Raw genomic sequence first — 17,084 nt, 5'->3', positions numbered from 1 at the left:
TACACCTGCTGCGGGACCAGGAAAAAGTGAGATAAAGTCGCTCCCCGGACATCTCTCGCCGTCTTTGAATTGTTAGCTACCAGACTCTGTGAAACAAGCAGGGAGGTGGTAAAGCCGGATCGTAATGGAGCCTGAATTATTGATAAGGCTCGAAAGAGAGAAAGATGTTATTAAAGCAACGTGAGTCATCGCTCGTCTTTTCTCAATCATTCACTCGCGCTCGCTGAATAATTTATCCGTGGTTTGACAAAATACGTTACTGTAAATGGAGCCTGACAGACTGTTGAGATGTGGACGTTCGTCAGTGAGTCATAAACGGAAAGACATAAACACAGAGCTAATGCGTCCAGTGAATGTCTGTGTTTCCCCCGAGGAGTGAACACAGAATGGACCTTGATGTTTAGGTGTGATTCACACTTACAACTACACACAGGTTTTTACTACAGATTACTTAACATAACATAATGGTGCCCAGGAGGGACAAACACAATTTATATGTCTGAACTTGATACTGACATTTTACAATTGAAATATTATTAAAAGATTCACGGCTAAATGCTCTGTTGTATATTTATATTAATATCATTAATTTTATACAGATAAAATTATTAACTATTAACATTCTGTACATTAAAATCTCCTTTGGAAATGGTCTCATCATGTCCGTGCTCAATGCTCAATATAACACATGACATACAGTGTAATATAAGCCCATAACTTGTTTCTCATCTGGTGTCTTCAGTGCCACACCTGGGCCACGCTCGGCTCAGGTGCATTACCTGACTATATAACTAGATGTAAACTCATTGTCCACATGTTCATTTCCACAGCTCTAATTCCATCAGTACAACAACAGGGTCACACTCATCTGTACTTCTGAGTTTCTCTCTTTGCTTTTAATTTGCCATTTTTCAGTTTTCAAATATTATAACCAGTATGTATTTCACATTAAAAGCCTTTCAGGAAAGTGAGGAATTAAAACAGTTTGAGCAGCTGGAAGGTTTTTCATGTGAAACATCTCTGCAGGAAGTGTAACAGATTATCATTTGAATGTGATGCGTTATTCTGTTGTACAAGAAAAAAAAGTACATTATCTTGAATTTATCAAGACAGCAACATAGAAGAATTACTGAGTTTTTATCAGTCAGGATCAAAAGCAATTAAAGCAGGATCAGATTAGAAAACCAGTGAGGCTTCTTATTAAATATGACCAAATATACTTAGAAATCAGGGGAAATTAGAAATAAGAGCTCGTCTGCAATGTAAGCATGTTTTAATTAAAAGGCTGCTTCTCTAAATAAAGTGTTTGCTCGCTTGTCTTTGTTCACTGCAGCTCGGAGGAGTGGAACAAGGTGAGCAAGAGCGAGAGAGAGAAGCTGGGCGTCACCGTGCAGGACGACGGCGAGTTCTGGTGAGAACCATTAATGTACTGATTGTTGCGTTGTTCCCTTCCCCTCAGAGTGATCATTAAGGAGCTGCAGTGAAGCTAGAAACGTATGAAAGTTTGATTATATTTGAATGTTCATGGTCTGATTGATTAATACTGTCCTCACCTGAACTGATTATTCTGCTGTTAGTACAGAAGATCACTCTCCTGCCTTGCAATATGAAGCTAAAGCCAGCAGCCGGTTAGCTTAGCTTAGCACAAAGACTGGAAACAGAGGGAAGAGTTAGCCTGTCTCTGTCCATCACCCCTGAAGCCAATTAACACATTATGTCCTGTTTGTTTAATCTGTACAAAAACTGATGTAAAAAACATCAGTTTCTGATTTTATGTGGGTGTTGTGTGCCAGAGTATTTCTATGGAAGTCAGTGTACCAGTGAAAAAAAATCAGGCTGATGAGTGACATCAATCTTCTTATCTAATGGCAAGATGATGAAAGAGAATTTCCCAAATCATTAAAGTATTTCTTGAAAGAGCCTTTTCCAAACGAACATTATTAAAATCATGAGGGAAACACTGTTACAGTTACATCTCATTCCATGTCAACACCAGAAATCCTAGTCTCACTTTAACGTGTAACCCTTTCCTTTGTTCCTGGTTTCATTTCCTCTATTTTTACACCTGTTGAAACTTCTTCTTTCAAGCTCTTCCCTCTAGTCGGTATCCACTTTCTCCGGTCTCCTCTCTCCTCTTCTTTTCCTGCCCTCCTGCAGGATGACGTTCGACGACTTCTGCCAGTACTTCACTGACCTGATCCTGTGTCGCCTCATCAACACCTCCTACCTGAGCATCCACAAAACCTGGGAGGAGGAGGTGATGAGGGGCTCCTGGATCCACCGCCAGGACCCGCTCCGCAACCGATCCGGAGGCTGCATCAATCACAAGGCCACTTTCCTGCAGAACCCTCAGGTTAGCTGTGCTAGTGATGTAGCATGTGTTTGTGTGTGTTACAGAGAGGTGTGTGTGAGCAGTTTTGGAGTGTGATTTGATTTTCACCTTTTTACTCTTTGCAGTATGTGTTCGACGTGAAGAAGGTGGAGGACGAGGTGTTGATCTGCTTACAGCAAAAAGAAAAGAGAGCCACACCCAAAGAGGGCAAAGGGGAAAACCTCGCCATAGGCTTCGACATTCACCGGGTAGAAACACACACACACAAACTAACACACACACAAATACCATGAAACCTCCACAACACTTGAACATGAACGTTTTTCCATCTTGCAGGTGGAGCTAAATCGGAAGTACCGTATGCACTCAGCCCAGCAGAAAGTAGCGGGCTCCATCTACATCAACTCGCGCTGCGTCTTCCTCAGGAAGGAGCTGAAGGAGGGCCGCTACGTCATCATTCCCACAACCTTTGACCCCGGGCAGCAGGGCGACTTCCTGCTCCGCGTCTTCACTGATGTGCCTTCAGACTGCAAGTAAATCTGTGATCCAGTCATCTGTGTTTCTGTCACATCATACCTCAGTCCCTAAAGCTTTGTAGAGTTCAGTTTACCCAGAACACAATGAAACACCAAGCTGGTGTTTTTAAGATTTCAAAGCTTTGGAAAATGTTTTGATAAAGCTCCGTTTCTGTGGTAGAAAAATGCTGTTCCAGTTCGCAGGGAGGCTGAAACGAAGGAGGAAGGGCTTTGAACCTTAGAGCGGTTGTTTAGTACAATACATGTCAGGATAAAGTGACATACTGTAGGTCTGGCTGCAATGTGCACATTCCTCAAATTAAGCAACTTCTTGACTCTACATAGTGTAGACTTTTATTTCTATATTATTCATTGTTTGGATAGAAGAGATGTACTGGTCAGTCAGACAGTTCTGCTAGCTAGCTACTCTTCCATTGTTTTATGACCAGAATGCATGTCAACAAGTCACAATGCTGATACGCTCACAGAAAGGATTTCACTTTTGTTAGGACAACAGATTTGTGCAGAGTGCTGAGCCTAACAGCCTACGTTGTCTCTCATGAGCTGGTAAACTTTCACAGCATTTACTGCCAAGAGAGGACACCTCTATACCCACCCACTTATCAGACAGTGAAGTCAGAGTCAGGGGTATGAGGATTGCGCATGTATTAAAGGGTATGTTGTCAACTTTGTGTCTGCTGTGTGTTGCATGTGTTCTCTTTGCACTTGACTTGACTAGATGTTGTACTTTGTACCTACACATGGATCTCCTACTGCACCGAACCTTCTGCCAAACGAGTAAATGCTAATGCTAATTTGGTTCTCTTGTATTCTCTTCATACATCAGTCCAGTTAGCTTCCACAGTTCTCTAACATACACGTGTGCTCTGTCTTCTGCAGAGAGCTGACTCTGGACGAGCCTCCTCAGACATGTTGGACTGGGATGTGTGGCTACCCTCAGCTGGTCACTCAGGTCCATGTACTGAACGCTGAGGGTCTGCAGGGACAGGACTCCAATGGAGGTAGGACCTCAACACACAGTGAATAGTGGCTGTATCTTGGCTCCACTTTGGGTCATGTGCATTGCATCTGCATGTTGAAGACCATGTTGCTGTGTTGTAAAGCGTTTTAAACTCCTACAAACACCCACAGAGCTTCACTGCCTCAATCCCAATAAGAAAAGACTCCTGAGCAAAGCACAAGGTACCACAGCGCCACCTGCTGAAACTAGATGCAGAGTTACTTAGTTTAGTTATTGAGTTCTAGCCTTACCTCCTTAAATCTCTTAGTCACCTTTAAAGCCACTGTGTAATTTCAAAATGATTACAGCATCTTTCAGTTTATTCTGATGCCCCAGGTTATAAAAATAATGAGACAATCCCGGTGCGAATTGGTGCAGTCTGTGCACTGCTCCCAGTCTATTGATTCAGTCGTGCTGACTGCCACAGTCTCCAACGGATGGCACCAAACCAAATCTTCCATATCCTCCACATAGTGGCTTTAATATTGAGATTCCTTTGTTTAGTGAACAGCAGTGGTGGAAGAAGTATTAGGATATTTTACTTATGTAAAAGTACCAATACAACAATGTTAAAATACTACAAAAGTGCTCCATTCAACATCCTGCTTATATAAAAGTCGTTATCAGTTCCAGTATTAACAGTAAAATGTACTTAAGGTATCAAAAGTCAAAGTACTTTTTCTGCTTCTATATATTATTGGACTGTAAATACTCATGCATCAATTTTACTGTTGTGGCTGATTAAGGTGCAGCTTTAGATATTTTATATACAGTTATGTATTTAAATCCAGTGGTTCTCAATGTAGAACGGATTTGCTGCATAAATTTGTCTTAATTATTTTTAAACCAGTACATTATTTCTTGAAATGAGTGGAGCACTGTAAAGTAACACAAAATGATAATAGTCATGTAATGTACAAGTACATGGAAATTGTACTTAAGGGCAGTACATGAGTAAATATCCTTTTTCCACCACTGCTCAGCAGGATGTGAGTTCATTTGATGAATTGTTGTAAAGATGAAGAGTTTGGATTCAATCTGAGACTGAAAAAAAAATTAAATTAAAAAAAACAAAATTCATGTAGGCAAACAGCAATACTACGTTTCTATACACTGTCTACAGCCCAGGAAGATCACATCCAAGAGAAATGGCTGCACCTCAATGTAATCTGTACTAATTAAGGCCAATGAGCTAATTATAAATGAAACCCTTTACGGAGCTCTTCCACTTGTGAACAAGAATAACGAGTTTACGAGTGTATGGACTGAAGCGTTGTTAATAAGCATGGTCAAACAAGTTATAATTTTTGAGAAATATAGAGTGAATTTTTAGACACTAAATGATGAACTTCTGTTGCCTCATGATACAAATAATTGGATAAGTGGATTAGCAGAAAGTTAATCGGCTATCAATTATTTTGATTTGAATCAGTCAATTATTTTAAATGATTTATTTCAGCAGAAATGCATCTCATCTGTGAGGATTAACTGCTTTTCTTTCTGTATTGTATGATTCTAAACTGAATATTAAGACGTCATCTTGTGCTGTGGGAAACTGTAACAGGCATCTTTTATTATTTCAACCAAACAATGAACCGACTAATCGAGGAAATAATCAGCAGATTAAAGGATAATGACAATAGTTGTACAGCTCAATATGTTGGAAATGAACTCTTCATCTAATCAACCTGTAAAATCTGATGTAAAACCAAACCAAGTGCACACATATTAATTAGTTTCATTTATCAGCTCAGTGCTCTGATTGAAACATTTTTCCCTGCAGCTGTGGATCCCTACGTGATCATCACCTGTGAAGGAGAGAGGGTTCGTTCGCCGGTTCAGAAAGACGCACGGTGCCCAAACTTTGACATCAAAGGCCTCTTCTACCGCAAGAAACCCAAGGAGGGCATCCACATCGAGGTGAGCTGTCACTCTGCACACATCGCTCCGTAGGACTACACACTGACACCTGGCTGAACTACAACGACCTGCAGCTCAGATCCTGTGAGTGGTTGAAGGGCCAGACCAGTCATCTGAGATGCTAATGTTTCACTGGCAATGATTACACTCCACACATGCCATGTTTTATTGTGCTGCCAACAAATGCTTCCAAAAGTTACACCTCCGTCAATAAAATAAACTATTAAAGATTTTAGCTATCCAACATCTGACCTCACAGCCTCGCTGACAGGAGACGCTCCTTCAGAGGTGGGAAGTCTCCTTATCACCTAAAACTCTTCTCAGCCAAGAGGCCGTTTACCTGCATTTCAGATGAACATGATATATTTTTCATTACCTCTGGTGGTGTCTAGTCATGCAGATCGTTCTGGTTTTATTTGCTCAGGTTTTATGTGAAGTCTCTGGGAAGACTGCAATTTAAAAAATACAGCAACAACGTCTCCTCAGCTGCAAAGGCCGGAACTAAACTAGAACCTGAAAGTTCCTTTTGTACATTTCAGTTTGTGTTTCTCGTGAAGACTAAATTCAACCAACAACATTCAAGTGGCATTTCAATCACTTTTTAGACATGAGGACTTAATGACAGTCATCCAGCTGTTTTTGTATTTGTAATCAGCGATGTTCAATCTTTTAAACACTTCCCCTGGACTATTAGAAAGTACTACCCCCAGAGCAGGGACATTTTTACCCCTGGAACTCTAATCTAGGAACTAAATTTATTCCCTGATCATTCCTCCACTTCAAACACAGGTTGAGTTTCTGAGTTCATCCCAGGGGAAGGTTCCTGTGGTGGAAACACCTTCAAACAAACATAGTCTGTCTTTGTCCTTTGTCCTGTCTTTGATTCATCTCAGCTCCTGAAACCTAACGCCACAGTTCTCACCTGTCTTTTCCACTTTCCCTTCATCATCTGTGTGTGTGTGTCTGTGTGTGTGTGCCAGTGATTATCTCTAAGGAAATTTGCTGAACATCCATAACCAATCAATTACAGCCTCAATATCAGACGATATGCGTGAGCCAGTGTTCTTGTTAGGGAATTATTGTTGGTAATGTTGAATTTACTCAGTCAGACCTGTGAAATTGCCTCATCTGTATCGCGGCGAAAGGAAGCACCAATCTTCTCCCCTGATATTCAAACCCAGGGTATCAGCTGACAGATTCCCAGTCTGAGGCAACTGTTTGTTTTCATAATATAAAATCTGTAAACCTGTCAAACTGATTCAGGGATGTGTGAGATAATGTGAGGCTGTACGTTCTCCTCCATCTCTTCACCGAACTGCTCATCAGCGTAGTCTCTCCGGTTGTGTCGTTTCTTAACTCCAGCTGCTTTTAAATTCATTGTTAACAAGATGTTGGCCGTTGTTTCCTCTCTTTTGTATTCTAATGTGTTCTGTCCATGCAAAGCTTCAAAAACAACATCTACACGAGCTTTTGCGTAGCAGCAGCTGTCCGGCCTCCCATAAGTCAGTCTGTCAGATCTTATATATGTAGCCCAATGTCGCTAATCACAAATTGAAAAGGGGATTAACGATCTGAGCAGCGTTCGATCTCATGAAGGTCACTTGACCCAAACGTAGCTATAGACTAAAGATTTTACCGTCTTTTCTCTCTTTGAAATAAAATATAAAGTCTTCTACAAGTTAATTATCTTTGAGCACGTATGAAAGGTTCATTCTGCTGCTCGACAAAAAGTCTCTTCATCAGCTCTTCCTCTAATCCTCAGTGTTTTTCCTCCTCGCCTATTTTCTCCTGTGGTTTCTCTATTGTGACTGCTTATCGCCTTTTGTCTTTTCTCTCCTCTCTTTTCCCGCTTTCCCCTTCTGCTTTTTTCGGATCTCTGCCTTCCTCCCACGAGCGGCCAACAGATCTACAACAAGAACATGATCGTGGACACCTTCCTGGGTCAGGTGATCCTGTTCAGCGACCCAAACGAGCGGCAGGAGCAGCACACGCTCCACCTCCGCGACAAGGGCAACCGCCAGGACAACGACCTTCCGGGCACGCTCACTGTGCGCCTCATCACCTCCACGACGCTAACCAACATCTGACGCGACCGTTTGTGCGGTTCTGATGATCGAGCGCTGGAGGGTGGCGTTCAGTCGTGCCCGCTCTTCATCCTTTGACCACCATGGGAGCTCACTGTGTCTATTTTCTGCCGCTTGCGCTCTCTTTGTGTCTCTTATACTTTCCCCCTGTTTTTCTTTTTTCTTCCGCTTTTAAATTCCACTTTGTTACATGTGTTTCTGAAGGCCTATATCTATATTTCCGGATGGGAGGTGTCCATATCTGGGGTTCGTACTGAATAACTTTGAACACATTCCTGCCAAAATTGTACATTATTTAGTGTTTGACATAATCTTCATTTCCGATTTTGTAGCCACAATCTCCATCAACAACTGAGCTACAGTTAAACAGATTTTTAAGAAAAGGCTGATGTTAGCCTGAAGTTTTATCAGTTCATCAGTCTGAGCCTAATCCACAAACTTCTCTTTTCCTTTCTCCATTTTGTTATAATTAAAAAACACACACGCAAACACTCATATTCATGCACATACGATACATATGCAGACCTTTCTGCACTCGCCATGCATGTGCCAATGTTTCCAAGGGCTATGCATTGCCTTAAGGCTGAGTCTGGCTCTCCACCTTGAGGAAATGGTGGGTTATGTTAAATAGACTTTTATGTTCTCCATCAGCTTTCCTCGGTGTTAGCACAGCCTCCATACACAGTGTGTTCCTTAAAATCTGCATCGCGCCCCACCTCTTTGTCTTAGTTTTAGTTTTCTGTCTCCTGTATATTGACCTGACGTTTGCTCTTTTTATATCTGTGGATGATCCTCCCTCCCACCCAGACACCTCAAGTCTTCACCAGTTTGCCGGTGCTTCGGAGAGCATGCAGCACTGTCTGTCACTTTTTACTGTGGACTTTACAAACGAACGCCAACAGCAGCTATTCTCTCTCCCCTCTACTGAGAGCTTTCCTGTGTTGTTCTGTGAGCGTGCTCATGTGTGAAATCTTGCCTCCCGTCTTCCATCACTAGCACCGTTCGAAACTCCCTGAGACGCTTTTCTGCCGGTTGCTATGGACGATCTCCAAACTGCATGGCTTAAAAAAAACAAAAACAAACTAAACTCTGCCTGTGCTGCACATCTCTTCAGTCGTAGCTTAGCAGCCGGTGCTTCTGATAGTGCTAACCCTTCCTCCTTTGACACCCCCCCCCCCCATGTGTACACCTACCCAGCCCAGCGGAGTGCAAAGATTCACCCTGACATAAATCAAGTGCTTTATGGGACCAAAGATGAGCCAGGCCCTTAGCTCTCTTAGTCCCTTTCGGACCGGCCTGGCCTGGCCTGGCCTGGCCTGGCCTGGCCCAAGCCTAGCTACAAACCACCACCCCCTGTGCCACATCATCTCTTAATGGCAACACCACTGCCTGACGCTTCCTCTGTCTTGAGTCTGTCGGCCTGGGCCAAGGACTCATGCCACGTGACCCCGAGAGACGGCAGCTGTGCTTTTGCTGTTGGCACAGAACAGGGGTGTGTGTGTGTGTGTGTGTGTGTGTGTGTGTGTGTGTGTTGGAGAGAGAGAGAGAAGAGAGTGTGTGTTTGTGTTGGGGCTGCTCGATTATGGCAAAAATCATAATCAGGATTATTTTTGGTAAATATGATTAATTAACACGATTATTAATTGATTTTGGAAACACTGTGCATTTATTGAACTTAAAAAAAACTTTTGAACATTGGATTTCCCTGAATATAAATACATAGACATTTACATAAATAATGTAAACATAATAAGTAAGATAAACTATGTTGTAGTGCAGCTCCACAACCTACTGAAAACACCATCATGTAACAAATCTCTCACAGAATTTGTTGTTGCTCCTCGTCAGACATTGAAACCAAAGTGTTGAAACCAAACAGCTGGATTGGTTTTACCTTTCGTGTTGACCAAAGGCTCATCCTGGCTCAAGCTAAAACTAAACGTGCCACAGCCTGGCCGAAAGAGAGAGAGAAAGAGAGAGAGAGAGAGTCTGAGGGGTGAGAGAACACCGCTGCAGAGGAAAGGGGTGCGCTGGATTCTCAACACAAGACAAAACACGAGCGTCATTGCGAAACAGAATGCGGCACAATAATCGTTTTATCTTGTTTTCATAATCGTCGGAAGCCAAAATCATAATTGAAAATTAAAGCTGATTAATCGCCCAGCCCTTGTGTGTGTGTGTGTGTGTGTGTGTGTGTGTGTGTGTGTGTGTGTGTGTGTGTGTGTGTGTGTGTGTCCTGTTAGTATCTGTGAGTGCTTGGATGAATGTATATCTGTTAATCCACGTTAAACCGGGAAGAAAACGATCTCTGAGGAAAGGTGTGGACCGAAGGGAAGAGAGCCCTTTAGGCGAAAACACACCTTTGCACTTTACTTAGTTTTACTGGGGTAAAAAAAAAAAAACCCTTAAGGATTAAAAGAAGAGGAGACGTCCTGCCAAACAACCTGTGCCATTGCCTTGGTCCTGGCTTTGCCTCCACAGCAAGAAAACAGCGCGGAACATGGGATGAACTGTTGAACACTTTCAAAGGGATTTCAGTAGGATTTTGCATACTGAACCAATACTGGTATAATGTAATCTATCTCTGATGAACCATGGCATTTGTTGCGTAGCTCATGTTGCCATCCAGTTTGACCTTTTTAGCACATTGTGAACTGAAAATCTCATTTTATGTTTTGTTTTTGTTTAGTTTTTTTCAAAAGTGCAATGTCACTACAGAGACTTTTCATTCCACCTTTTATTGACTTCTGGGTCCCCCTCCCCCCCTGTGTTTCATAACAAGAATTCAAAATGTAAGTTACTGTCATTATTGAGACATTTCCTTTTGAATGTAAGACAGTTAGTGGACTAATCTCTCAGACAAACTATCAAGTCCGTTCTCCTGATTTCTTTCAGCGCCTTTTTCCATTACTTGAACTGTCACACGTGGCATTTAAATGATCACACACCTTTGTGTACAGCATCTTTATAAATGTGTCTTGCATGGGTTATTTTCTAATATGTTCATGGCCTTGTATTGTACTGTTCAATTGTTAATAATATATATATATACATATATATTTATTCTTTCTATCTCAAAAGTCTTGGAGATGCTAGTTCTGAGCAGTCAGCATGTCTACACGAACGCACCTCATGTCAGTCTGATCATATCAACCGGTCTGAAACAGTTATGTCTTGTAACACAGTGATGCATTCATCATGCCTCTAGTGTCGGTGAACATTAGCAGCAGTTGTTGACTATTTAGGTGCTATTTATCTTCTCTGTGCTCTTTTTTTTCTGTTGTTTTTAGTCGGAAAGGGACAGAAAATGAGAGTGAAGTAACAGAAAACGTCACGTCAGCTTGCAGACGGACAGTGCTAGAAACTGTGTAGTGCCAAGCAGCGCGAGGTTAAGACACGGGAGCATGATCCTGAATAGCTGCTGGTTTTTATTTACACACCAGGGTGGGAAAAGAGAGGAAAACCTTCTCCTTCCCTCGCTAAGTACTGCTGAAGTGTCCTTGTGCAAGGCACTGAGGTCTTAACTGCTCCAGTGGAGCCGACACTCCTCACGGTCGGCTATTTGTACAGAGCAGCTTCCAGGTGTGACTGTCCATATTTGTGTAACTCTAATCCCCCACAGGTCAATACTGTGAATCTTTACAAAAACAGCTTGTGGTGTGGAAGGCAGGCTGGACCGCAGGGTTTATAGACAGAGATTATTGGTGCCAAAGGCGTAGGTGGCTACATGGATTTTGCTGAAATTGATAGCGCACAGATCAGGGGGGCGACAGTTTGTGCCTCTCATGGATCACCATTACATTTCAGTCACACAGCTAAGCATCGGATTTTCCAAAAAAAAAAAACAAATATCCAGCGACCTTCAAAGAACCCAGAGGGCTGTTTGATAAAACAGATTACTGTTCTGAAGGTATTTCCAGGAAACTGACGGACTCTTCTGACCATGCAAATGAAAAAAATAAAGATTGAAAATGTTTTTAATCTGTTTCCTAATCCAAACTAAATGCTCAGTTTGTGCTTGTGCTTGCTCAGTTAACCATTTGTTTGTCTGTATTGGTTTTACTTTTCTATTATCAAACAAAAATATCATGTTGAGATACAGTATATCTTCTGTTTTACAAAGAGAGCAAGGACATACAGTACGTCATTTCTGGCTTCCTGGGTAGAAAATACTATGAACTGTTGAGAATCACGGTGCTTACAGAATATTTTTTATTTTTGAGGATACTGGAAATACTCTGCGAACAGTTTCGGCTTCTGTTTAACGACCTTCTGGGTTATTCAGAGATCATCAGGTATATGTTTTATGTTTAGCTTGAATGTAACAGTAACACATGAGAAGAACAAACAGGGATAAGATCACACTGGCAACAACTAAAGAACAAACTAGACGAAATACCCTCTTTTATCCTGCCTCCTTATTAATGTGGTAACAAACAGATAAAACCACATGGGTTTTAATTATCTCTTTGTATTTTAATTTCACACAGAAGTTTCACAGTGAAGCTGGATGTGCCATAGAAAAAAACAAAAATGGTGTTAATTCTCTATCAGGCATAAGTGATTTTAATAATATCGTGCATTAGTTTTATACAGTAGCTGCTACAATTCCCATTGCATAAAAGCTGTTAACCCCTTCGTGTCCACTGGAAGCGTTTCAGAGGCGGAGCATCTTCAGCAGCCGCATTTCCTCCGTGATATTTTTCTGTTTTATCAGCCTGTTTCATATGTTCCTGCAGCTCATTCATGACCTGTGTTTAACAGACACCAACGGCTTGACATTTTCATTGTTTAGTGAAATATCTCGATGTTCATGATCCTTAGAGGATGAAGCCTAATAACTTTAGCGATCCTCTGACTTTTCCTCTAGCGCCACCAGCAGGTTGATATTTGTGGTTTTGAGTGAACAACTTATTGGAAGGATTGGCTTGAATTTTGTTGAGAGTGATCATTCAGTGATTGTTTTACTTTGCAGATAGCACCCACCGCCATCAGGTCCAATTTCCAATTTGTCCAAATTCTTTGGTTTGTGACCAAAAACCTTTTTTTAAAACGAATGATATTCCCGTCAGACATAAACAAATGTTCGCATGTTAACAAGCTAAACTAAGCTTCTGATCATGGTGAACATCACACCTGCCTCACAGCCACTAGCATGGTTGTAAATTCTTTTTTGTAAAACTCAACACCAAATGAAATGCATCATTCAAAAATAACTTCACATCTTGTATCATTAAAAGTCACCAATTATTATAGTATAGTATAGTTATTATAGTATCTTTCATCTGCGAAGATGGCAGAGCAGAGAAACGAGCGGCCATCGCGACGCTTTGCTCGTGACTCCAGTGGACATCAAGGTTAAAACTGACGAGGGACTCGATTAGTATTCGTTAATGTGCCGTGTTAATGAATGACAGCTTCTCCTCAGTCGTCATAGACTTTAAATTCTAGAGTTTCTCTTCAGCTGATGCCACAACCGTGTTTCACGCTGAAGATTTTTCCATCAGGTTTTCAGCAGCTGAGTTATTTTGTGGCTCCAAGTTTTTATTATTTGTGTGGATGTGGCACATAAATACAACATTTGGTGTATTTATAGTGTTTGGGCTTTAGAGTCACTGTGTCGCTCACAACCCTGCAGTAATAATAAGTATGTAATGATAATAATAATAATAATAATAAGAGTAATGTGTGTGAAATCTTGTCGAGGCGTTCCTCTTCAGCCTTCTACTCGTGTGCTGCAGCAGTGCCAAAAAGACGAGGGCAGTTTTGTGGGTGGTGATGAAGTTATACTGTACACTGTAAATATGTTTGCTGTGTACCTGCTGAACAAATGTCACACGGGGCAAATTACAGTTTGTTTTTGGTGCCATTTTTACCCTCCACTACATTTCCTCTTCTGTTCCTGTCTTCATCTTGAAGTGATGTCCGTTGCGTTGCTGTCGTTACTCATCGTAATTGTTGCACATTGTGATCCTTTGCCACAAGTGTTATGGCTTTCACTGTTAACCACCACACACACACACACACACACACACACACACACACACACACATACATACATATACACACAAACACTCCAGCTACTAGACTAACCAGGCTTTGTTGGAGTATACGGACCTTCACTGGTTTTAGTTTTTTTTTTTTTGATAGTTGCTATGAAGCTCATGAGTTTTCTGTAAATATATATATTTTCCGCACGGCCATGCCAAAGCTGGTTTTCAGAACACGAAACCACTTGGATGACGCTGAACTGCTCACTACGGTGGTGACCTTTTGTACGAATCCAAAAATACCAGTGCATGTAGCAAAACCGCTTCAGATCTGCTCGCGCCATTACAAATCACAGAATATCTATTTTTGGTTCTCACCGTGTTGTAGAACATAATCCGCTGTTGCTACTTTGATAAACATACTGTGTGAAGTACGAGGCTTATGTTGCACACTTGCATGCATTTAAACAATATACCAGTTTTATAATATTTTATATTCAATAACCTGCAATATACAGTATGTATATAAAAGTAGCAGCAATTTGTCTTATCAGTTATTATTATGGCATCCATGTTTTGATGGATGTTATACAGTATATTCTAGACATTTATCTCGAGAGGAAGATGTTCTTGCTCACTACCTCTAGTGATCAGCAAGTGAATGATGGACCTCTTTCCTAGTCCCATGATACCTTGCAGGAGTTACGAGCGTGACTTAGTGTTATTACCCTAAAAGAAGTGTGCACCATGTTGGGAAATTCGCTTAATCACTTTCTCACCAAGAATTAGATGAGGAGATCGACACCACGCTCATGGGTAGAAACAGTTTGCAACAAAATCCACCTCTAAAGCTCATTAACGAACCCGTTTTACCACCTTTAATCTGGTAGTATGGGACTTTAAAGCTTCCTCTGAAAAAAAATAACAAAAAAAGGTCTTGAATATATTTTTTCTAGCCCGCCACGGGCAGTGATATCATTTATAATATGTTGTAAGTGATTTTAGCTTTGAGCTTATCGGCTGGAAATATTAACCACGTTAACCGAGGCCACTCCTCCTTCAGGTTGTCCTCACGTTATCCCGAATCAGTTATTCCCCCAAAGTGTCCAAGAAAAGAGCAGAAATAATTCCCACAAGGCATCATGGGAGTAGAAATAAGATGAATAGACAAAAATGAGAAAAGAGGCTTTTTTTTTTTCCTGTTTATCACTTCTAGAGAGAACGATGAGGCGGTCGCAGTTGAGGTTCGCTTGCCTGCTGATCTTATAGCCTTGTCCACTTGCATACCGCTGCATGTGTCTAAATTAACAAGACATTTGTGATGGAGTCCCGGAACGAGTACACCAGGTATTATGTTTAATCTCAATGACAGCATCATGTAGACTGTATCCAATTTGACTCTTGACATTTTTATCCGAGATCGAGTCTTTGTCCGCTCAAGGAATGAGCTTGTGATTCTTCTTGTATTTTTCTGCTGATGTTTATTAACTGGAGACTGGAATACCTACTGCATGGTGACACTTCTAGAAGATGCTACGGTCTTTATAACAAGTATCTTTTATCAGTATTTTATAACCTTGTTAATTTTATATATCCACTTTACCTTGCGTTCCAAACTGTTTACTGATAGCTACGTATCAGAGAGCTGTGCTGTATGTGTTCTGTACCGTGTGCTTGTCTGTGTGTTATTTTCAGCGTGAGCTTTCCCTTTTTTTCTTTTTCAATGCGTGTGTTTGTTGGATTTGGTTCTCGGTTACACTGTGGTTATTTTATAGCTACGATCTGAAATTATTATTTTTTCTTTTGTATTTAATGTCAACTTGTGGCATGACTTTGAAATAAAACAGGAAAACCTACTGGACTGAGTTTCTCATCATTGTATGGAAATGAGCGTAAAGATAAAGTAGAGGATGAGGAAGAAAATAAATGTTTTTATGTTTCATAACTGGAAAGAAAGCAGATTTCAGGGCTGCCGAACAAGTCGTATCCTTTCAATGCTTCAGTTGTAGGTGGAGAAGTTTTCATATCTATACCTCCTCACACTCACATCTCCTCTCTCAGGCTTCTCTCTGGAGCTCTAGCAACAACAGGTCGGTGAGCCAATCAGAGGAGAGGAGGCTCCGAGCCTTCTCTCTTCTGATTGGCTGACTGTTTTCTGAGTGATCCAATAGAAATATAGCAGATTTCAGGTAAACACTACGGGGGAAAATGAATTTCACAGCAATCCATCCAATAGAAAAACAAAAAAATGGGAACCTGCTTGGGGCGTTGGAGGAAAAGTTGATAGGAATCGTCTCCTGGGGACCATGAATGTATTTTTGTGATAATCCATTGAATAGCTGTTGAGAAAAAGTGGTGGACGAACAGACCGGCATGTTTTTCCAGAAATAATTTCACTGAAGAAACAAACACACAAACTATTTTCTCCTGAGGAAATGTTCTGTGGATCCACAGCAACATTCACAGTTTCTGGAAAGACATGTTGCTGTTTTTCTGTTTTTATTTTTAATTTCTGTAAAATTACTTATTAGCATTTGGTAAGAGTGTGACAACTTGGAAATCATGACCTGGGTCACCTCCCTCTTCACCTCCCAGCTGGTCTCTGTATCTGCCACCAACAGGCTCCACCTCCCGGCTAATCAGGATCAGCAGCCATGAATGAGACGCAGCGAGAGAGTCTGGAGAGCCCCGTCACTGACCCAGACATCACACTGTAACTGGGCCGCAAAGAAACGCTCAACCGCGAGCAGGAGGCCGGGACCCCGCGAGAACGGAAAGCAGGTGAAAGACCGTGGGGAAGATTTTTCAAATAAAGAAGAAGAAAGGGATTGACAGAGAAAAAGACAGGAGTAGAGAGAAATACTTCATCCTCCAGCTTCATCTGCACCATCCTGGTCAACCATCCACCGTCCACTCTGGGCCACCTCACACCCTCCCAGACAACACAAGGACCAAAGAGGCCGAGTGAGGAAGAAGAGGGGACCTCACAACATGTGTTGAGAGGTAAGTGGGGCAGGTGAACGTGGGTCAAGGCGCAGGGCTTAGCCTGCTACCAGGCCACAGTGCTGCTGCGCTGCTGTAGCTTTAGGCCAAAGCCTCTTACTGCTCACTTCGTCCTGTGCCAGCACTTAAAGGAGCCATTATGTTCCCTTCAAGGAAATACAGTTGGCTCTAGAGTGTGTGTGTGTGTGTGTGTGTGTGTTGTATAAATCTGAATGTTTT

General features: G+C 41.6%; 1 protein-coding gene across 1 annotated transcript in view; it reads left to right on the top strand.

Moving 5' to 3' along the window:
- capn5b (calpain 5b) overlaps positions 1-15,718 on the top strand; it is a 38,043-nt gene extending 22,325 nt beyond the window's left edge. Inside the window, exons 6-13 of the mRNA XM_087173454.1 lie at positions 1,334-1,411; positions 2,158-2,353; positions 2,458-2,580; positions 2,669-2,865; positions 3,748-3,869; positions 4,000-4,050; positions 5,652-5,788; positions 7,693-15,718. Coding sequence (XP_087029580.1) covers positions 1,334-1,411; positions 2,158-2,353; positions 2,458-2,580; positions 2,669-2,865; positions 3,748-3,869; positions 4,000-4,050; positions 5,652-5,788; positions 7,693-7,875 — 1,087 coding nt within the window. The 3' untranslated portion in view covers positions 7,876-15,718. The remainder of the gene's footprint in view (positions 1-1,333; positions 1,412-2,157; positions 2,354-2,457; positions 2,581-2,668; positions 2,866-3,747; positions 3,870-3,999; positions 4,051-5,651; positions 5,789-7,692) is intronic.
- Positions 15,719-17,084: the final 1,366 nt, after the last annotated feature.

This window comes from Seriola lalandi, unplaced genomic scaffold (assembly GCF_002814215.2).
Source record: "Seriola lalandi dorsalis isolate HSWRI2012SDOR001 ecotype SW California unplaced genomic scaffold, Sedor1 jcf7180002054230, whole genome shotgun sequence".
NCBI classification, from domain to species: Eukaryota; Metazoa; Chordata; class Actinopteri; order Carangiformes; family Carangidae; genus Seriola; species Seriola lalandi.
This window is presented reverse-complemented; position numbering and strand designations above follow the sequence as displayed.